This window comes from Delphinapterus leucas, chromosome 15, assembly GCF_059928025.1.
Source record: "Delphinapterus leucas isolate spDelLeu-1000000601 "Yukka" chromosome 15, BTC_Dleu_Yukka2, whole genome shotgun sequence".
Classification (NCBI taxonomy): domain Eukaryota; kingdom Metazoa; phylum Chordata; class Mammalia; order Artiodactyla; family Monodontidae; genus Delphinapterus; species Delphinapterus leucas.
In genome coordinates this window covers 34133952-34156803 of record NC_143143.1, presented here as the reverse complement: position 1 = coordinate 34156803, position 22852 = coordinate 34133952, and the positions used below count along the sequence as shown (strand labels likewise).

The 22852-nt window shown below is 53.3% G+C and overlaps 1 protein-coding gene across 1 annotated transcript in view; it reads left to right on the top strand.

Moving 5' to 3' along the window:
- The window catches only part of SEC14L5 (SEC14 like lipid binding 5), a 39497-nt gene extending 24270 nt beyond the window's left edge, over positions 1-15227 (top strand). The window contains exons 7-15 of the mRNA XM_030763636.2: positions 1372-1561; positions 3125-3213; positions 3307-3377; positions 4975-5146; positions 9000-9134; positions 10127-10261; positions 10725-10952; positions 12555-12733; positions 15017-15227. Coding sequence (XP_030619496.2) covers positions 1372-1561; positions 3125-3213; positions 3307-3377; positions 4975-5146; positions 9000-9134; positions 10127-10261; positions 10725-10952; positions 12555-12733; positions 15017-15122 — 1305 coding nt within the window. The 3' untranslated portion in view covers positions 15123-15227. The remainder of the gene's footprint in view (positions 1-1371; positions 1562-3124; positions 3214-3306; positions 3378-4974; positions 5147-8999; positions 9135-10126; positions 10262-10724; positions 10953-12554; positions 12734-15016) is intronic.
- The last annotated feature ends 7625 nt before the right edge of the window (positions 15228-22852 follow it).

Sequence of the window (22852 nt, the reverse complement as noted above, 5' to 3'; positions counted from 1 at the left end):
GTCTCAAAGCAACAGAAAGTTATTCTCACAGTTCTGAAGGCCAGATGTCTGAAATCAACGTGTCAACAGGGTTGGTTCCTTCTGGAGGCTGGGTGGGTTGGGGGAATCCGTTCCATTCCTCTCTCCTGGCTTCTGATGGCTGCCAGCAGTCCTTGGCGTGTAGATACGTCACTTCCAGTCTCTGCCTTTGTCTTCACGTGGCCTTCTCCCCTCTTTACATTCTGTGTCTGTATCCAAATTTCCCTCTTATAATAAGGACAGCAGACATTGGAGTAGGGCACCCCCTAATAGAGTATGACCTCATCTTAACTAATTACTTCTACAAAGAGCCTATCTCCAAATAAAGTCACACTCCGAGGTTCTGGGTGGACATGATCTTGGTGGGACACCATTCAGCTGACCACACAGCCTGTCTCAGGGATGTCCCGAACCAGGACTTTTTTTTTTTTTTTAATATTTATTTATTTATTTGGCTGCGCTGGGTCTTGGTTGCAGCATGCAGGATCTTGTTAGTTGTGGCACGCGGGATCCTTAGTATGTGGGATCTAGTTCCCTGACTAGGGATCGAACCAGGGCCCCCTGCATTGGGAGTGCGGAGTCTTAGCCACTTGACCACCAGGGAAGTCCCATGAAACCAGAACTTAAATGCTGTCGAGACCGCTTGGTTCTTGTATCCGTTTATGTCTGCTTCATCCCCTCAGACATGCTTCCTTGTTGAGCTTGGATCTGTGGCTGCTTACAGCTTTTGTGTGTGTGTGTGTGGTACGCAGGCCTCTCACTGTTGTGGCCTCTCCTGTTGCGGAGCACAGGCTCCGGACGCGCAGGCTCAGCGGCCATGGCTCACGGGCCCAGCCGCTCTGCGGCATGTGGGATCTTCCCGGACCAGGGCACGAACCCAAGTCCCCTGCATCGGCAGGTGGACTCTCAAGCACTGCGCCACCAGGGAAGCCCTGCTTACAGCTTTGAGTCTCCCCTTTGCCTCGGTAGAGAAAGGGATTCATGCCCCTTTCTTCAGATTTAAAATTGTCTAAATGCTCTGATTGGCCTGGCATGGATTTTGTCCACCGGAGGCCGTGGGAGTGGGGTCCTGTGATTGGCAACGCTAACTAAAACCACCGTTGGTGTTGGGAAGGGGGCAGGAAAAGCAGTTCCCCAAGAGAAAAGAGATGTCACCGCCAGCACAGGAGGGGGAGGTTAGGAAGCCCAAACTCAGACATTCACTGCAGTCCACCCTTGGCTGCGTCGTGGTTGAGTGTAACGTCCTTTTCCCAGCTAAGTGTTTGTCAGATAAGACAGGAGACTCATTTTCCAGTTTCACTGCCGGGCTTAGGGAATTCCACGCTAAAGGCTTTCTCCTCCTTCTCTTCTCAGATCCCCAAAGACGAGCACATCCTTAGGTTCCTGCGGGCTCGAGACTTCCACCTGGACAGGGCCCGTGAGATGCTGTGCCAGTCCTTGAGCTGGCGAAAGCAGCACCAGGTGGACCTCCTCCTTCAGACCTGGCGACCCCCTGCCCTCCTGGAGGAGTTCTACGCAGGGGGCTGGCACTACCAGGACATAGGTGCGTCTCTTTACCTACATAACATGGAGTGTACACTTGGGTCACTGTCGAATGCACGTTGAATGCCCCTTTTCATCTTAGCATCTTATTATTTTTCCTTTTGGCTCTTCTGGGCATCTGGAGATGCCTTTGAGGTGATAACCCAGCCGTGAAGGCAGAGCTGGAATAGACGTTTGGGCTGGAGACAAGATGTTTCTCCCAGGGGCTGGGTCAGCCCACCATTACTTTTTGGCTGCATGAATACTGACTGCATTAGTGTCCTGGGACTGCCTTAGCAGATTACCACAAACTGGGTGGCTTAAAGCAATAGCAATTTATCCTCTCATTGTTCTGGAGGCTAGAAGTCCAAAATCAAAGTGTCAGCAAGACGGTGCTCCCTCCGAAGGCTCTGGGGGAGATCCTTCCTGCCTCTTCCAGCTTCTGGTGGCCTCAGGTGTTCCTTGGCTTGTGGCCACGTCACCCCAATCTCTGCGTCTGTCTTCATGCAGCCTCCCCTCTCGGTATCTCTCTGTGTCCTCTCCTCATCTTTTAAAGACCCCGGGTCACTGGATTTAGGGCCCACACTGATCCAGCATGATTTCGTCTTGAGACCCTTAAGTAATCACATCAGCAAAGACCCTATTTCCAAATAAGGTCACATTCTGAGGTTCTGGATGGACATGAACTTTGGGGAGGACACTGTTCAACCCACTACAAATATCATCTCTGGATTTTTTATTAATCTGCCATTGACGCCAGCGCCTGTTATGCTTTTCAATGTCCTTTAGTTAAAAATTCATATGTATTGATTAGGGCAAGTGCTTGAGTCTCCTGAAGAACCGGTTGACACGCTTGCTTTCAATATACAGTCGGTCTGTGTTATTCATGGATTCTGTATTTGTGAATTTGCCTACTCACTAAAATTTATTTGTAACTCCCAAATCAATACTCAGGGAGCTTTCACTGTCCTTCACGGACAGAGTGACGAAAAATCTGAGTCACCCGACGTGCACATCCATCCCCAGCTGAGGTGGAACAAGTGTCCTTCTGCCTCCTTGCTTCAGCTCCTACTGTAAATGAGTATCCTTTCTGCAGCCTATCTAGTGCCATTTCTTTTTTCTCGCATTTTGTGCTTTTTTGTGTTGATTTCGCATCGTGCAGAAGCACCATGTTCCTAAGTGCAAGAAGGCTGTGATGCACCTTCTGGAGAAAATTCATGTGAGATAAACTCCATTCAGGCACGAGTTACAGTGCTGTTGGCCATGCGTTCAACGTTAATGAATCAACAATGTAAATTAAACAAGGTGTCCTCAAATAGAAACACACGCAGAACAAAGTTACATACTGATCGATCGATTGACAAAAATGTCACGACCAGGGGCTGGCAGAAACTTAACCTCCTATTCCCCCCTTAGAAGCAGTGGTTCTGAGTTCCTTGATTCAGTGTTCGAGGTGACTTTATAGAAATTAACTACCGCAAATAACAAGAATTGATTGTACATATATAATATATATGAAGGATTATGTAAAAGTATGTAATTCTGTTTCCCTCTTGTCCTCCACTTGCTCGGCCCCGCCCCAAAGATGGCCGCCCCCTGTACATCTTGCGTCTGGGCCACATGGACACCAAGGGCTTGATGAAGGCCGTGGGGGAGGAGGTGCTGCTGCAGCATGTGAGTTGGGGTCCCCACTCCTGGGAGCCCCCGGGGTTTCCTGCGGCTGGAGCAGCCAAGTGAACATTCGCCAGCACCTTCTCTGCTTTCCAGGTTCTTTGCGTCAATGAGGAAGGACAGAAGCGGTGTGAAGGGAACACAAAACAGTTTGGCCGTCCCATCAGGCAAGAACCCAGGCAAACTCCCCCAAACAGTAAAAACAGCCAAAGTTCACTGGGCATGGATGCCGTGCCAGGCAGCCTGCTAGATGCTTTACGGAAATGTCCTCACCTAATTCTTACAGTGACCCTACGAGGCAGGGACTGTCAGCATCCCTGTTCTTTATGGAGGGGAAACTGAGGCTCAGAGTGCTGAGGTCTTCCAAGGCTGCTGAGCGGGGAAGGGGTAGAGCTGGAGTTTGAACCCGGTCCTATCTGGCTTGGGCTCACGGACTTTCTCCCCGTGCCATGCAGCCTCCTGGACTTGGCTTTTCGAGACCAGCGCTCCCACCCCAAGAGCCACCCTGCCAGTGTCCCAGGCAGGCGGACCTCGCAGGTGTCATGGCACATCCAGTGACCCACCGCCTCCTCGGGCTGCCCCAAACTCCTATTCCTGAGCGGAGTTTCCCACACCAGTCCTTACAGTGGCATTGCCCCCAAAGGCACTTAACCTTTCTAAGCTGTGGCTTCCTCTTCTGTAAACCCTTCCTAGGGTTTCTTTATGGCTTATCAAAAACAATGACTTAATGGGAATTCCCTGGCAGTCTAGTGGTTAGCACTCGGCGCTTTCACTGCTGGGGCCCGGGTTCAGTCCCTGGTCAGGGAACTAAGATCCTGTAAGCCATGACTTTAAGAGGTGATGCAAACACCACATAGCACTTCCTGTGTTGCAGGGACTCTTCCAAGCTCCTTGAGTCATGTCACCCTATCACAGCCTACAAGGGAGGGACAGGCAGGACCTGCTACTGAAGTTTTTATCCTGAAATATCCTGATCTTTGTGCAAATTAAGCTCCTTTGCTATTTAGAGCTTTCCTAAAGGGGCGTCCATTGGGGTTGGAGCAGGGAATCGATCAATCAGCATCCTGGCCTGAAGCGGAATGCCCCCCAGATGGCTCAGATGACAGGGTGTCATGAAGGCACTCCTAGGAGTGGGTGGGCAAGGTGAAGGGAATGAAGCTGGATGGACAGGCTCCCAGGGACCACTTGCCACAGCCAAACAGTCATTGTCCTAATGAATTGCTTCTAATGAAATGGAGGCACAAAGAGGTTAAGTAACTTAGCCAAAGCCACACAGCACATGCCAGAGCTGGGATTTGAACCCAGGCCATCTGGCTCTGGAGTGTGTGCTCTATTTAGCAGTCAGCATCTTTTCAGCAATTAGTAGTAAAAACTGGCTTTTAATGAGCATTTGCTATGTGCCTGTCCTTGCAGAGAGCTTTACATAGACCATCTCATTTAATCCTAACAATGGATGAGATGGGGACTGTTACTGTGATTGCCACTGTCCTGATGAGGAAGTGCCTGTGTCACACAGCTCTCAGGCACTTGAATTTGGGTGCTTAGCCCTGGTGTGCACACTCAGAACCTCCATGCCACGTGGCCTCCCCACGGTGGCAGGGTCCACAAGAGTGCCCTGTGGTCCCTGCCCTTTCTGCTCCCAGCGCTGCCTTACTGAGCCTCTCCCTCCGTCCCTGTCTGTGGGCCCCCAGGTCCCTGAGGATGGTGTTGGGGGCCCTGGGAGGTGGCCAAGCGAGGTAGAGTGAGGGGGCATCTTTGCCGCAGCTCCTGGACCTGCCTGGTGGACCTGGAGGGTCTCAGCCTGCGGCACCTGTGGCGGCCAGGGATAAAGGCCTTGCTGCGCATGATCGAGGTGGTGGAGGACAATTATCCTGAGACCCTGGGCCGGCTGCTCATCGTGCGAGCCCCCCGCGTCTTCCCTGTGCTCTGGACGCTGGTAAGAAAGAGCAGGAGCCTGAGATGGGAGGGGCCCTCTGTGAGCTGCTCCGCCCGATTATCCTGCATTGTTTCCTCTAATTACCAGCTTTATTGAGATATACTTCATTTCCCATAAAGTTCACCCTTTTGGGAGTTCCCTGTTGGACTAGTGGTTAGGATTCCGGGCTTTCACTGCCATGACCCGGGTTCAGTCCCTGGTCGGGTAACTGAGATTTTGTAAGCCACATGGTGCAGCCAAAAAAAACTCCAAAACAAACAAAAAGTTCACCCTTTTAAAGTATAGAATTCAGTGGTTTTTAGTATACTCACAGAGTTGTGCAATCATCACCACCAGCTAGTTCTAGAACATTTTCTTCACCCCAAAAAGGAAGCCTGGTCCCCATTAGCAGTTCCTCCCCATTCCTCCCCCCAGCCCCCTGCAACCACTCATCTACTTTCTGTCTCTGTGGATTTGCCTGTCCTAGCTATTTCATGTGAGTGGAATCATACAATGTGAGGCTTTTTGTGTCTGATTTCTCTCACTTAGCATAATGATTTCAGGTTCATCCATGTTGTAGCAAGAATCATTTCTTCATTCCTTTTTACGTCTGGATAATATTCCATTGTATGGGTGGACCACATTTTACATGTCCACTGTCCTGCTTCGTGGGCGGGAGAGCCACACTTAGAATTGTACAACGTTCCTGGAACTCCTGTGAGCTGATTCCAAAGAGCGTTGGGATCCTGTGCTATTGGGATTTTAAAACTTTTTGCCCACAACCCACTTTATGTTGCCACCTGGTCTCCTCGTGTGGCTCGTGCCTACACACACACACACACACACACACCCGAAACAACAGATTCTCAAGTGGTGGTTATCGTAACTACTTACAACATGCTCTTTGCTATTCTTTTCTAGTCCGCTCCACTCAAAATAGGCTAGTCACAGAGCTAAGTTGATATCACAACCACTACCGGATTATCACTTGCAGTTGAAAACCACTGCCCTGAGGCCTTGCTCCCGAAGTGTGGTCTGCAGGCCGGAGCAATGTCAGGTCCCTCTCCATCTTACAGACTCGGGGTCAGCATCTTACCGAATGCCCTCGGGATTTGGTGCCTGGGAAAGCCTGAGAATCTCTGCTCTCCCTAGAGGTTCAATCAGGGTAGATTTGTGAGTTGAAAGTTAAATGGATTCAGTGTTTTACTAAATGCCTGCTGTGTGCCAGGCACCTCTCCAGGCCCTGGGGATGCAGAGTGTGTACCCCTGCGTCACGGGGTGTGGGGGGGAGAGAAATCCAATAGCCCCACGTGAGTAACTGCTTCATGATGCCCTGTGACATGGCCTTGGGGACGTTCAGGGTTCTTGGGGAGACTAAGTCAGGGGGCGAGGGGGTGTATAATTTAGGTTGGGGAGCTGAAGACGCTTCCACTGAGAAGGTGACATGGGTTGAGACATGAGGAAGGAGTGGGAGTCAAGTGGGAGAAGGACGGGAGGAAGGGTGTGGTGGGTAACCTGCACAGCACGTACAAAGGCCTGGAGGCAGGGCCCGGCTGGGTGCTTCTGAGGGACTGAAAAATCAGTGGCCAGAGGAGGCTGGGAAGATGCTCAGGGCCCAGTGCCTGCAGAGTCCAGGCTGTGGCGAAGATGGGACCTTGTCCTGGGGCAGTAGGGAGCCATGGCAGGACTGTTGGAGGAGAGGACATGAGCAGACTTCTGGGGGCAGAAAGTTCCCTAGCTTCTGGGGCTACTTTACAGCTCTGTTGGGGATGGGCTGGGGAACAGCAGCTGTGGGAGGGACAGGCAGGATCTGCTACTGTAGCATTTTATCTTGAAATATCCTGATCTTTGTGAAAATTAAGTTTCTTTGCTGTTTGGAGATTTCCTAAGAAGATGCACGTTGGGTGGGGGTGGGAGCCAGTCGGTCGGGGTCCTGGACAAAGCAGATTCACCCAGGTGACTCCAGTGGGGGTGTGACACAGCAGAACTCCTCGCAGGGGTGTGGGCAGGATGGGGAGGCCCCAGGGGCTGGCCACTGCCGTAAGCCCTGACGACCCCAGGGCTGGAGGGACATGAGGAGGGAATATCCTTGTTACTGGAGCCCTGAGAGAGCTTCGGCAGGTGAGGGTGGCGGCTGCCAGGGGCACTGGAGCAGGGAGGGAGCGGGGAAGATGCACCCACCTTCCATCTCCTGCTGCCCCCGCCCCCCTTCCCCCACTGGCCACACCAGATGAAAGCCAGTGCACAGAGCCAGGTTGCTGAGGCCCACGGGGACCACCTCCCGGGATGGGGGCTGAAGGAGTGTGACCCACACATGTGGGATTTCTAGTTCCCAAATGATTTTTAAAAAATATTTATTTATTTAGGCTGCACTGGGTCTCAGCTGCAGCACACGGGGTCTTTGTTGCAGCATGTTTAGTTGCGGCATGCAGACTTCTCAGTTGCAGCATGCATGTGGAATCTAGTTCCCCGACCAGGGACTGAGCCCAGGCCCCCTGCATTGGGAACATGGAGTCTTACACTGGACCACCAGGGAAGTCCCCCAAATGATCTTTTGCCTGTGGCATTCCTTGCTGAATTGGCTTGTGCTCTACTGTGCTAAGTGCCTTTCTCCCTCCCCCTCCCTCCCCTCCCTCCCCTCCCTCCCTCCCTCCCCTCCCTCCCCTCCCTCCCTCCCTCCCCCTCCCTCCCTCCCCCCTCCCTCCCTCCCTCCCCCCTCCCTCCCTCCCTCCCCCCTCCCTCCCTCCCTCCCCCCTCCCTCCCCTCCCTCCCCCTCCCTCCCTCCTCCCTCCCTCCCTCCCTCCCTCCCTCCCTCCCTCCCTCCCTCTCTCCTCCCTCCCTCCCTCCCTCCCTCCCTCCCTCCCTTCCTTCCTTCCTTCCTTCCTTCCTTCCTTCCCCAACTATTTCCTGAGTCAGGCACCACCCCAGCATTGGGATGCCGTGAAAAACCAGACTGATGTGCAGCTTAGAGCTTGGTGTTGAAATACTTTCCATCCGGGACAAACGAAACATGGTCATCCACACAATGGAATATTATTCAGCCATGAAAAGGGAGTTCTTTTGTTTTCTTTTTTATGTTTTTAATTAATTTTTATCAGAGTATAGTTGATTTACAGTGTTGTGTTAGTTTCTGCTGTACAGCAAAGTGAATCAGTTGTACATATACATACATCCACTCTTTTTAAGATTCTTTTCCCATATAGGTTGTTACAGAGTATTCAGTAGAGTTCCCTGTGCTATACACTAGGTTCTTATTAGTTATCTATTTTATATTTAGTAGTGTGTATATGTCAATCTCAATCTCCCAATTTATCCCTCCCCTCCCCATTTCCCCCTTGGTAACCATAAGTTTGTTTTCTACATCTGTGACTCTGTTTCTGTTTTGTAAATAAGTTCATTTGTGCCACATTGTTAGATTCCACATACAAGTGATATATTTGTCTTTCCCTCTGACTGACTTCACTCAGTATGGCAATCTCTAGGTGAAAAGGGAGTTGTGACTCATGCTACAACGTGGTTGAACCTTGAAAACATGACGCTCAGTGAAAGAAGCCAGTCACAAAAGGCCACATGTTGTGTCATCCCATTTCTATGAAATCTCCAGAATAGGCAAAAATAAAATAAAATAAAATAAAGCATATTGGTGGTTTCCAGGGGCTGAGGGGAAAGGAAAGGGGAGTGACTGCTAACAGGTCTGAGGTTTCCTTTTGGGGGGAAGAAAATGTCTTGGAATTCGAGGTGGTGGTTGCCCAACATAGTGAATGAACTAAAAGCCATCAAATTGTTCACTTTAAAACGGTTAACTATGTTCTGTGAATTACAGTTCAATTAAAAAAAAAACAACGTTCCGTCTTGCCCCATCTCCGCCTCTCAGATCAGCCCCTTCATCAATGAGAACACCAGGCAGAAGTTCCTCATCTACAGTGGCAGCAATTATCAGGGTCCCGGAGGCCTTGTCGACTACCTGGACAAAGAAGTGATCCCCGACTTCCTCGGGGGAGAGTGCCTGGTGAGGCCCCAGCGGGCCCTGCGCTTACGGCACGGGGAGGGTCTGTGGCCTCTGAGAGGCAGGGCTGTGGATGGGAGGCGGGAGGAGGGCAGGCCCTTTGTTTGTGCTCTGACATGGGGAGGGCCTTGCTGGCTCTTTGGGGCAGAGCTTGTCCTCTCTGAAGGAGGGGCCTGACCTTGGTTCTTTCAAACATAGTGAGCGAAACAGAAGTTTCCCGAAAGCTCAGAGACCAGGCCAGGCAAAGGTTTACCCCCCTGTATTCCCATCCAGGGCGCTGCTAGGCAGCAGCCAGAGTTTAGCTGCTGGCTTTGCACAGTCTGCTGCAATGGGAGGGGACTCAAATGTCCCAGCGGCCTGAACCCCAAAGCTGGTGTACCCAGAGGGACTTATCCCCAACCCACAGCCTCATGGCAGGGGATGATCAGGAAACTGTTTCCAGGGGAGGCGGCCCCAGACCCCCTTTTTCCCCCCAGACCACTTTTATTGCCTGCCCTGGGGGGTGAGATGATAGGCAGGGGTGACCCTATCTCATGACTGTGGGAGGGCAGGCCTTTTCCTTTCTCCAACAGAAATCTCAAAGAGCAAGCTTTCACGATTTCAGGGTAAAGAACGACGTTTCCTGGGCTTCCCTGGTGGTGCAGTGGTTGAGAGTCCGCCTGCCAATGCAGGGTACATGGGTTCGTGCCCCAGTCCGGGAAGATCCCACATGCCGCGGAGCGGCTGGGCCTGTGAGCCATGGCCGCTGAGCCTGCGCGTCCGGAGCCTGTGCTCCACAACGGGAGAGGCCACAACAGTGAGAGGCCTGCGTACCGCAAAAAAAAAAAAAAAAGAACGACGTTTCCTAGGAATTTTGCCAAGCTTACCCAGGTCTCCCCAATTGTCAGGATATATATGCATGTTATAAGTGTGGTTTCAGGGGTCACAGAGCACCTTTCTGTGGGTCAGCCAGGCCTGGCTGGGCCCTGACTTTCTCTGCTGTCTTTGTCCCCCAGTGTAACGTCCCTGAAGGAGGGCTGGTCCCCAAGTCCCTCTACCTGATGGAAGAGGACCAGGAGCACAAAGACCAGCTGCAGCAGTGGAGAGAGACCTACCAGTCAGCCAGCGTGCTCCGCGGGGCCCCTCATGAGGTGCCGGGGTCCTGGCCTGGGCGGGCCTGCTGGGCTGGGTGTCGTCGTAAGTCAGGGACCCCGAAGTAGAGTCTGAGACGAGGGTTCTTGTGCCAGTGATTTGTAGAGGATGAGGGCTCAGGAGAAACCTGTAAGGAGGGCGGGGGCAGAAGCTAAGCCAAGAGCCGGTTTTAGCCACGGTCTAGCCCAGCCTGATCCATGAGGAGAGCATGGTAGAGGGCCAGCCTTTTGTACCCTCACATCATCCAGTCATTGGCTGTGGATCACCCTGCTTCAGGGTGGATCCTCCCAGGCATTTTTCAGACAGAGGTGGGTCTGTTTGTCCAGAGCAATTCTTGGACTTGGGGTCGGGGCTGAGGGAATGGAGACCGGGTGGGCACCCACACCCCTGCAGCTGACTTCCCCACCCCGACCCCCGCCAGGCTGGACGTTCAGACCTTACCTGTCACCTGTCCCCACGTAGGTCGCAGTGGAGATTCTGGAGAGGGAGTCAGTCATCACCTGGGACTTTGACATCCTGCAAGGGGACGTGATGTTCAGTCTGTACCACACCAAGCAGGCGCCCAAGCCGGGCCCCCGGGAGCCTGGGGTCAGGGCTGGCGGGCAGCTGACAGACAAAGGCTGGGCCCTGGGTGCAGATTACAGCCGTGTGGAGGCTCCCCTCATCTGCCGGGAAGGGGAGAGCATCCAGGTTCTGTTTCTTTTTTTTTTTTTTTAATTTAAGTTATTTATGTATTTATTTTTTGCCCGTGTTGGGTCTTCGTTGCTGTGCGTGGCTTGTCTCTAGTTGCGGCAAGGGGGGGCTACTCCTTCATTGCAGTGCGCGGGCTTCTCATTACCGTGGCTTCTCTTGTTGCGGAGCGCAGGCCCTAGAGTGCATGGGCTTCAGTAGTTGCAGTGTGCAGGCTCTAGGGCGCATGGGCTTCATTAGCTGTGGCTCGCAGGCTCTAGAGCACAGGCTCAGTAGTTGTGGCGCATGGGCTTAGTTGCTCTGAGGCATGTGGGATCTTCCCGGACCAGGGATCGAACCCGTGTCCCCTGCATTGGCAGGTGGATTCTTAACCACTGCGCCACCAGGGAAGTCCCTAGGTTCTGTTTCTTCGTTCATTTATTCATTCATCACTCAGGACTGAGTGTCCACTGTGTGCTGGGTTCTGGGGATACAGCAATGGACAAACTGGACCTGGTCTCTGGCCTCAGAGACCCTGCGGGACAGTTGGGGAGAAAGACAGATTCTGGCAGGGCCCCATCCTCAGAATTCCGAGACTCTTGTCAAAGATGCAGGTTGCTGGGGCCCACGGAAGGAGGGCCAGCTCAAAACCTCTGGGCTTGGGGCCTGGTGTCTGTATCCCTCACCTCTCACTGTGATTCCTTATGCACAGTCAAGTTTTCAGAACCCAGGCAACAGAGAAACTGTAGGTCTGGGAACAGCACTCGGACGTGTCACCAGAACGTGAGCCACCCCTGCTGACCCCCACATTCTCCATGAGGCCAGTGCTTGCAGGTCAAACATCACCGGCCTCAAACACACACGCACACACGCACGCACTGGCAAGCAGTGCAGATCTTACTGGAGGTCTCCTAAGGGAATTGAGCAGACAGCTGTCACATCATACACCAGCACCCCCGCCCCAGGGTCCCACCGAACATCCCAGCCCTTTTTCAAAGTTGCTCTTCTTATAAAAACTAACACCCTCCTGGGCTTCCCTGGTGGCGCAGTGGTTGAGAGTCCGCCTGCCAATGCAGGGGACACGGGTTCGTGCCCCGGTCCGGGAAGATCCCACATGCCGCGGAGCGGCTGGGCCCATGAGCCATGGCCGCTGGGCCTGTGTGTCCCAGCGTCCCGGTGCTCTGCAACGGGAGAGGCCACAACAGTGAGAGGCCCGCGTACCGCAAAAAAAACAAAAAACAATAAAAAACAAACAAAACTAACACCCTCCTTTCTTGCTGTCCCTCTGCCCTCAACAAACTCTAAGCACATTTAAGCTCCCTTTCCAGGTCTTCTCAATTTGCAAATCCCACTCGGCAGGACAAGAGCCCAACAAAATCCAGGTGTTTAACCAAACCACACCTCTGTTGTCCTATAGCCGCACCCCCTAGGCCTTGACCCCCACCCCCCATCTCGATTAAGAGGAAGGCTCTCAGCTGCCAGGGATATGGGGTAACAGCAGAGGGGAAGCAAAGGTGGCTTTGGGACACCCCAAAAGGAAGGATTTGCTGGTGGACTGGTTTAGAAAGGGTCTCCTGTTCCCTGGTGGACCAGGGCCTCAGGCTTGTGGCTGCTATGTTTCAGGGCTCCCACGTGACCCAGTGGCCTGGTGTCTACCTGCTCCAGTGGCAAATGCACAGTGCCCCTGGCCACATGGCCTGCAGCCTCCCAGGCGTGGAGGATGTCCTGATGGCCCTGCACAGCCCTGGCCCCAGGTGCAAACTCCTCTACTACTACGAGGTGCTGGCGTCTGAGGACTTCAGGTACGAGGAGCCCCGGACTCCCCTCCAGACCAGGCCCACAGCATGCCTGAGGCCACTTTCTTCTGGGCTAGGGACACTGGATTCACCTCCTCTACTTGCCCTCAAGCTTCTCCAGGGGTGGGGCCCTGGCACGGGTGTTGTTAAACTTGCCAGTGGCTCAGCACCTTTTCATGAGCGATCAGATCACTATGCTGCTTCAGCCTCAGCTGCAGAACCTTGCCTTCAAATGAAACCATGCACAGAAGCCTAACATACCAGATTGATTGGTGGGGGGAGAAGGGGAGCCTGAGCCCTCCTATTTGTACCTCCCCTCACTCCTAGAATTCCATAAAACTGGGTTTGGACTGCTCTAGAACATTCTAGACTAATGCCTCACAGACAACTCTCCCCAAGTGTTGCTGTCAGAGAGACAGGGATGTGTAGTGGTTAAGACCTCCAGCACTTCCTGGTTGCTCTGTGACCTCAGGCAAGTCACTTTAGTTCTCTGAGCCCCAACTGTTAAATAGAAGCCCCTACGTCATGGGGTTGTCCTGAGGATGAGATGGTTGGGGGAAGCCTGCCCTTCACCTGAGCATACAGTAAGCACTCAGTAGTGGTTTCTTCCATACCTTGTGTTTGATCTTTTAAAAACAAGTGTGATTTTGCATCCTGCTTCGTGATATATCTGTGTAGTTTCCTTCTAAAAATGATGCTTTAAATTGTTTACCGATGAGTAAATTTGAGGCTCCAAGAGGGTATTGAGTCTGGACCCATATCCAAGGCAGAGCTCCAGGGATCCTAGGGGCACATGCAGCTGGCACAGGAAATGCTGGGCCTGGGGATTCCCTGGCGGTCCAGTGGTTAGGACTCCACGCTTTCACTGCCGAGGACGTGGGTTCAATCCTTGGTTGGGGAACTAAGATCCCACAAGCTGTAAGCACACCCCCCAAAAAAGAAAAGAAATGCTGGGCCAGCATCTTTACTCCAAAGGGAGACCCCACAGGGTGTCAGAGGGTGGTGATTCCCTTTGGGAAGCAGCCTGTTTTGGCCATTGGGGCTCAATGTGGGAGAGAGAGACTGAGGTCCAGAGGCACTCAGACACACAGACACCTGCATCTGGGGGCTGCTGCCATCGGAAGGGCAGGTGGAGGCTGAGGGGTGGGCCGGATGCTGCTTGCCAGCATTGTCTTGTCTGGTCAGTGTGGGAGAACCTTGCTGCCCTGACCTTCAGTAGTGTCAGGAGAGAAGCAGTTCAAGGCTGCTCTCAGTGGGCAACCGGTGGCCCTGGGGAGGCCAGACAGATAGGGTCTGCCATCATGGAGCAGGAGACCACATATCCACACCCGAGCACCGATAGATGCCGTGAAGTTATTCCAGCCTGGGGTCCTTGCTCAAGGTCACACTCCAGGAGGTGCTAGAGGCCTTAACATAGGGCGCTGTCAGAGCCCAGGACCAGGCCTGGCACAGGGTGGGCAGGGGTGCGGGGGTGTGGGGGAGGTGTCTGGGAAGTGACATTGGAGTTGAGATCTAGGCAGTGTGCACACGATCACCTGGAGGGCTCGTCAAAATGCAGACTCTGATTGTGCAGCTCTGGGGCGGGCCGGAGAGTCTGCAGCTCTAACAAGCTCCAGGAGATGCTGGTGCTGCTGGTCCCCGGACCACACTTTGAGTAGCTGGGCCCTAAGGCTGCACTCTCCAACCCGGTAGCTCCTAGCCAAAGGTAACAATTTAAACATAGCGATTAGAACTAAATAAAATTAAAAGTTCGGTTCCTGGTCACACTAGCCACATCTAGAATGCCCAGCAGCCCCATGTGGCCAATGGCAGCCGTGTTGGATGGCGCAGATATGGGACATCTGTTATTTGTCATAGCAGAAAGGTCTCCTGGACACTGCTGCTCCGTAGTCTGGAGTGGGATTTGACTGGGCAAATTGGGCAGGAGAAAAAGGCTTCTGGCAGCAGGTGTAGACACACAAGGTCCCATGATGGGAGGCAGGTGTCAGAGGAGCTGAAAGGCGGAGAGGGGAGGCTGGAGATAACGGGGTCCCCTCTGCGCCATGCTAGGCCCCCGGGTCAGGGAAGCCCCTGAATGGTAGGTGGAAGGCTGGGCTCTTCTTGCGGGGAAGTGGGTGCAGGGAAATGGGCTGGGCTTCGTTTCTCATCACAGCTTCACTTGCTTTTCCCTCTGCACTTGCCCTCTGTGCCTGGGGCGGTTACCAGCCTTGTGGAAAGGGCCCTGGGGCCTCATTTGCACCCAGGGCTGTGTCACCACCAGAAGGCAACACGTGTGTGCTTCCTCCCCAGGGGCTCCATGTCCAGCCTGGAATCCTGCACCAGCCGCTTCTCCCAGCTCAGCGCCACCACCTCCTCCTCCGGCCAGTCCCACAGCAGCTCCCTGGTCTCCAGATAGTTAGGACCGAGCCCTGCGGGGCAGCCTGCTCGCCTACCACATCCACAAGTATCCATGAGGCCTGGGACCATGTGGGCTGCAGCCCTGGGTCTGGACACAGCCAAAGTCGGATGGGTGGAGCCCTGTGGGCTCTTGAAGTGGTGAGAACAGAATCATCTCCGATGGGGCTTCGCGTACGAAAAGCCAAGGGGTGGGCTAACCACGTTCAGGTCTGGGGGCTCAGGGGTGTCATCAGGCTCAGTGCCCCCCTGCACCCCGCCACCTCTGGCTCTGCTTCCCTGGGGTGGCCTCCTTCTCAGGGGCCTCCTAAGACTATTGGGGTTCCCCCCATAAGAAGCAGGAATGTAGGGTGTTCACCATAGCATCTAAACCCGTAGCGATGCCCTGGGTCCCAGGATATGCTGGTGAGCAGTTATTTGAGTTACAGGCCCCACTTTGTGGGGGAGCCGCCTACCCTGGACTTGAAGTTCATTTTCCCAGCACATGACTGGGCAGGCCTAACCCTGACCACCCCTGACTTGAAGAGGGTGGGAAGGCCCAGGTTTTCTGCTGAGTTCCAGGCAGTGATAAAGCGGCTCTGGCTATCTTTATACTCTCTGGAGGTCCCTTTCTCTCCTGGGAATCTGTTTAATTGAAACTTTTTTGGTTGTAAGTCACCTCCCAGTGGCTTAAACAAAAACGGGTGACCAATCATGGGTGCATGTAACTGGCCAGTGTAGGAGGACTTGCTTCAGGTAAGGCTGGATCCAGGCTCTCAATGTGTCATCAGGACTCCCCTGTGGGGTGGGGGCTATGACTTTGTTGCAGCTGCCCTGGGGCAAATCTGACCCCCAGAACCAGCTCCAATGTTGAAAGACTTTCCCCGAGTTCCTGCATGGGAGGGGTGTGGGTCTCCTTGGGGTCTGAGGACATTTCTCCTTTCATTTCCTGGGCCTGCAAAAAGGCAACAGGTCAGAGGTCACCACTGGCAGCCTGCAGTCTGATCTGGCCTGCTTTTATTTATTTATTTTTTTTGCGGTACGCGGGCCTCTCACTGTTGTGGCCTCTCCTGTTGCGGATCACAGGCTCCGGACACGCAGGCTCAGCAGCCATGGCTCACGGGCCTAGCCGCTCCGCGGCATGTGGGATCTTCCCGGACCAGGGCACGAACCCGAGTCCTCTGCATTGGCAGGCGGACTCTCAACCACTAGCGCCACCAGGGAAGCCCCCGGCCTGCTTTTAGTGTTTTTGTTTTTTGCCTAAACAAAAGGTTTAAAAATTGGGGCATTTCACACAGAAATCAGGATTTACAGCTTCACTTAAGCATATAGGAGTGTTGGCCAAACAGAGCCACTATTGCTGTGTAAAGACAACACAGCTGCGCCCCTGGATGGGGCCACCCCAGTCCCCACCCCTCTCTATCAACCCACCCCTAGCCCACATCACTCACTTGCATTATCTGCCTGGGAGGGACTTCACTGAAATAGCTCCACAGTCTGGGGCGAGAGACTCAGCGTTACTCTCATCTCACAGCTTTGCTTACAGTTGGGGTCGTCTCTGGCTGACACCCAGAGTCGCTGGGCCTTGCCCAAGGGGTGAGTTCACAACCAAGGGGATGTCACCTCCATGCAAGCTCGACATGACGGGGCAAGGACCTACTTCCATGCCACCCTCAACCCCATACCTGGAGTAGAGGGAACGAGCCGTCCTCAGAGACCCCCTTCTCCCTGCAGAGAGGGAGCCTTGCCCACCTTTAAGGTTTTCAGTTCACTTCTCAGATATAGGAACAAAATCCCAAACTCTGTATCCTGCATTAAGGTGTACGTGTACATGCATGAGGGAGAGAGAGAGGGAGGAAGATTGGAGACATTCTTAAAACTAATTGCTCCCATGTCACCAGGCGTTTATCGCTGGGAGCAATCTGCAATATTTTCAACTATCTTTAGGTGAATTTCTAGTTTGTCTCTACAAACTAGAAGCATTTTGGGGTAAGCTGCCCTGGCACTCCCCGCACACTTAGTGTCTAGGACTAGCCCCCAGTGAAGGATGGAGAAGCCTTTCCTTCACTTGAGTTTATAAGTAGCTTTTGACAAGTGGAACCTGGATCTGCTGATTCCAGAGAGGAAGGTCGGCTATCAGCTGTCCAGACTTAGCAGCAGCAGCGATAAGGAGCCTCAGCCCTCTCTTTTTGAGAGCTTGCTCTCCTCCCCACCTCGGGAAAGCCCCAGCTCAAACAGGTTTAAGCAACAAAGGGAATTCCCTGGCTCCTGTAACTGGGATGGCCGAGGGTGGTGCTTGCTTGCTTCAGGTACGGCTGCATCCAGGAGCCCAGTGTCCTCAGGCTCATGTGCTGATCCTTAGCCTCACCCAGGCCTCTTGGTTCTGCATCACTTTGCATGCTGGCCTGTCCTTTTGTCCACCTGCAGGGGATGGTGGCTGCCAGCAGCCCCTAGCCTACAACCACAGGGCTCTCAATCTCTAAGCCAGAAAGAGACTCTTTCCATCTCAAATCCCAGAGAAGGCTCTGACTGGCCCTGGGCAAGTCACGTACTCACTCTTGTGGACATACTGGCCAAGAGGCTGGGGGTCCTGTGATCGACATTCCCTCCAGAAGCAAGAGTGGAGTAGGGGAGGGCCAGTCACCCAATGGACAAAGGGAGCTGGGCCACAGGAGCAGCAGGTGACCACAGTGGCATCTGCTATTGTTCTTCTGTGCTGGAGGTCCCTGGGGCCCATGTTGGAGCATCATCAATCAGTAGCCATTCTTCTTACCTTTGGGAGGCTTGGGGTTAAAAATCCAAGGAAGCGCTGCCAAGCTCTTGGCTTCTAAATTTCCCCAGACCCCAGGGCTGGAAGCTCCTTGGCTTGGTTTCTTCCTCCATCTTGTTCATTAACCTATTGTGGCCAGGACAGAAATGGCCCATTAGCAATAGGACCTGCCCAGGCACTGGGTTTAGGAGCCTGGGTCGTAAAAAAAAAATCTCGACAAAGTGGGGTTCAAGCCCCAGCCATCCTTTCACTAGCTGTGTGACCTCCAGCAGGTGACTTAACCTCTCTTTGCCTAAATATCCTCATCTGTAAAATAGGGATAGCAGTGCCTACCTCATTCACTGGGCTGTAGTGGGATGAAACAAGAGTGGCTGTGAAGTCCTCAGCCTGGCACATGGAAAGCTCTTGATAAAAGTCAGTGGTTATTCTGAGTATTTAATGCTTCTCATCCAAAGACTCCAGACTTCCTGTGAGGACACCCGTCACTGTTTTACACACTGTGCATCTGGAGAAAAGTGGGAGATTGGGATACTAGTTACCTCTGACTTTCCCTTTATAGAAACTGCTTGTGTTCTCTGGGCACATCCACTCATCTGTAAGAGCATCATTCCAAGTGATGTTTCCCTCAACGAGCTACAGAATGTTCTCCCCACGGGTTGAGACTTTTTTTCCTACCCTGTGTCTGGAATTTCTCCCCCTGTAAAATGAACTGATCACACAGTCTGTTTCAGCCAGGAAAACACGATGTTTCTTGTTCACCTGATCGTTTGCTCCAACCAGAAGCATTAAACGTTTTAGATTTGGATATACCTCTGTTGTCTACTTCCTAGAACCCTGGAGGTTTCCCTGGGTTTGTTCAAGAATTACTCAGCTTTTGCTTAAAAGACTCAAGAACATGTTCAACAGGGGTGACATCACCCTTAAGGGGTTGCAGATTGGTTCTCAGAGGGAAGAGGGTGGCACAAAAAAATCACGTTTTTAACATATAAAGCACAAATATAGTGTATTAGTTTCCTAGGGCTGCCGTGCCAAATTACCGCAAAGTTGTAGCTTAAAACAGTAGAAATTGATTCCCTCACAGTCTGGAGGGCAGAAGTCTGAGATGAAGGTGTTGGCAGGGTTGTGTTCCCTCCTAAGGCTTTAGGGGAGGATCCTTCCTGCCTCTTCCAGCCTCTGGAGGCTCCTGGTGTTCCTTGGCTTGTGGCCACATCACTCCAGTCTCTGCCTCTGTCTTTACCTGGCCTTCACCTCTTTGTGTCGTCTCTTATATAAGGACACCCAGTCATTGGATTTAGGGCCCATTAAATCCAGGATGATTTCATCTCAAGACCCTTAACCAATTACACTGGCAAGAACGCTACTTCCATGTAAGGTCACATTCTGAGGTCCTGGGTGGACATGAATTCTGGGGCGACACTATTCAACCCACCACATATGCATACAGTGCATGAACAGACACGTGCAGTTTTCAGTGTATTAAATGCGGGCCTCTAGGCCCCACTCATCACTGCCAATACCGAGTCTTGGGAGTGGGCTCCTGGATTCTACTTGCCAGGTATCCAGGTGAAGGTGAGGGCCCTGCTGTCCATCTTCCTGGGCTGCTCTGCCCTCTCCCCTGGGTTTTACCCAAGTCCCAGAGTTGCATCAGAGGACAGCCAAGTCCTGACATCAGGAGGGGGCGGGGGCCTGTCTGGGGTGGCCCCTGTCCTTCCTGCGAGCGCCCCTGGGACACGGAGTAAGGTGTCACAGGCGTCGTGGGATTCCCTTTTTTTTTGGCCACAGCCATGCAGCTTGCAGGATCTTAGCTCCCCGACCAGGGATTGAACCCGGGCCCCCGGCAGTGAAAGCGCTGAGTCCTAACCACTGGAAGGGTCCCTTGTTTTGGAGCAGGAGGCCAAGGGCTGTCGGGGGAGCAGAGGAGGTGCGGTTCCTGTGGCTGCGTTCGGCGCCCCCCCCCCGCCCCCACCCCCACCGCCCGGAGAGGTAGCAATCAGCTGCAGCTTTTCCGCTGGTTGCCCAGGAGCTGCTGGGCGGGGCTCTCACAACAGCCAGCTGCCACGGGTGTGGCTAAGAGCTCCCTGTGGCAGGCGAGCTGGGGTCAGGTTCCACTGCTGACGTCTGGGAGGCGCCTTGGGTTTTCGGTCCAGAGAGGGCAGAACACAACACACCCAGCCCCCCTGTGGCCCAAAGGCTTCCTCTGGGACCAATTCTCCCTCTGAGGCCAGGGGCCTCTGCAGAGGAGGCGGGTCTCAGGGTGCAAGTAGCTCTTGTGGGAATTTGGGCAGAGCCTGGAAGGAGCTGGAAAGAGCCGGAAGGAAAGGCGCTGGGTGGCTCTCAAACTTCTCCCCAGCCCATTTCCCCTCCCCTCCCTTCAGCACCCACCAAGGCACTGCTGAGAAATGCGGGTCCCCAAAAGGCACAATTTGAAACCCCTGACCTAAGAGTCCTGGAGCCAGGACACAGATCCTTCGAGAATCCGATGAAAGCTGTGGCATCACACTTGAATCCCGTTTCCATTTCAGGGCCCCTGAGCCCACCCGTTGACCCCAGGATTGGAATCTTTTTCTGGGGTCTTTCCAGATACTAAATAAGATACTAACTAAATAAGGAGCAGCCCAGCAGCTGAGACACATGTCACCATGGCAACTGCCCAACACACAGAACTCTTGGGGTTCCAAGTCAGGCCCCCAGGACTTCTAGTACACATTCTGTGCCCGGGAGTCTTCCATCACTCCCATGGGGTGGGGAGGGAACACTTACACAGCCATAAGTAGCCCATGTTAACCCCGACCAGCAGTACCGATGACTTAGGCTCCTGTATATTCGTGTCACAGGTGTTCCCCCAACACCACAGGTAGGTACTGGAATCTCAGACACTATCTTGCCTCCTGCTCCATGTCCCATCTAAGCTCTGCAAATTCCCGACTCCAAAATGTCATGAGTTTCAGATTCTTGGGGTTGCAAGAGACCCCAAAATCCAACACAAACTCTCTCAAGCAAAATGGGGATTTACTGGTCCATGTAATTGGGAAGTCCAAGAATGCTTCAGGTATAGCTGGATCCAGGGGATCAAATATCCCCCTTTCTTGGTTGGGTTCTTCTCCATATTGGCATCACTCTCCTCCATGTGGCCCACACCCTGGATGCTGGACAATCCTGGCAGAGTTTCTCACCCCCACTTCCAGCAGAAGTTCCAGGGTGGGCTCTGATTGGCCGATTGGGACAGATGCCTATCTCTGAACCATCCACTGAGACCACCTGGGACTTGAAGGGAGGTGACAGTGCCAGCCAAACCACAAGGATGGAGACTGGGGGAGAGATATTACCTAAAGGCAACATGAGGGAGGCTCTCGGCTGTGGCTCTCGATGCCCTGCCCACCTTCCCTGGGCAGAGGACATCTGGATATATGAACCTGCAACTCTCTCTCTGATGGCTACCTCTTGTGGCTGGAGCATCACCCCATCCCTGAGAAGGGAAGACTGGAAGTGCCAGGGAGTTAACCCCCAGGAGCAGTTCTCAACCTGATGAATGAACGTAGGCTGATAAACACCCTCAGCTCCCTGTGAGCAGGTGGCCAACTCCGAGGTGTTCTCTCCACACCCCAGAGGTCCCAGGGGTTGAGCCTGGCCGCCCACAGTGGGAGCTGCTCACTCAGGCACCATGTACGGGCTGCCTTCCCTTCCCAGACTCACTTTTCCGTCCCCCAGCAGGGCTTCCTGGGGTCGCCTCCCAAATAAACTACTTGCCCTCACATCCTAGTGTCAGGTTCTGCTGCCAGGGGACCCAGCCTAAGAAGGGAAGTTACTGAAAGAAGAGAGACTGGATGCTGGGCAAAGATAGATACCAGTGGGTCTTCCCCGGTGGTCCAGTGGTTAGGACTCAGCGCTTTCACTGCTGTGGCCTGGGTTCAATCCCTGGTCGGGGAACTAAGATCCTGCAAGCTGCACAGCCTGGCCAAAAAAAAAAAAAAAAATTAAAATAAGTAAAATAAAAAAAGATAGATACCTGCTTGTGACAAATTTTTTAAAAATCCATGGGCCACAGGGAGGGCGAATGTGGGCAGGACTCACATGGCTCAGAGTGTCCTAGGGACCCTCAGGCACGCCACGATGGACCCTCCCGAGGTACTGCTGTGCTCCCTCTGGCCTGGAGTCCACTAGGCCTGTGCCCAGCACTGTGACTCTCCAGCCAGCTGCCAGCACAGTTGAGAACAAAGATGCCCTCAGTGGACATCAGAACCTTCAAGACCAGGGTTTCCACAGCTTGTTGCCTCAGGATCCCCAGGGGTGCTCCTTGTAGATTCCTTGACCCCCAACTCCTGCCCCTGAGATTCTGATTCAGTGGGTCATTCTGGGGGAATACATTCAGACCTGCAGCCAGGCTTGGGAGCTGTCTTAAGAATATGCCAAATTGGGCTTCCCTGGTGGCGCAGTGGTTGAGAGTCCGCCTGCTGATGCAGGGGACACGGGTTCGTGCCCCGGTCCGGGAAGATCCCATATGCCGCGGAGCGGCTGGGCCCGTGAGCCATGGCCGCTGAGCCTGCGCGTCCCGAGCCCGTGTTCCGCAACGGGAGAGGCCACAACAGTGAGAGGCCCGCGTACCGCAAAAAAAACAAAAAACAAAACAAAACAAAGAAACAAAAAGAATATGCCAAATCGATTCTAAGGTGCCTGGGAACTTGTCCGAGCTCTTGAAACTATTTCCTACCCTTGAACACTGGCGGCAGAACATCAAAGCAGCCCAGGGGTTCATTAAAAGAAAGCAAAATATGGGACTTCTCTGGCAGCCCAGTGGTTAGGAGTCTGCGCTGCCACTGCAGTGGGCATAAGTTCAACCCCTGGTCAGGGAACTAAGATCCTGCATGCCACACGGCGTGGCCAAAAAATAGGTAAATAAAAGCAAAATACAAAACTAAACTTCCAGGTGGAGATGAAACACAAGGTCCCTGGAGGAACACGTGAACTTGGTTGTTTATATTTCT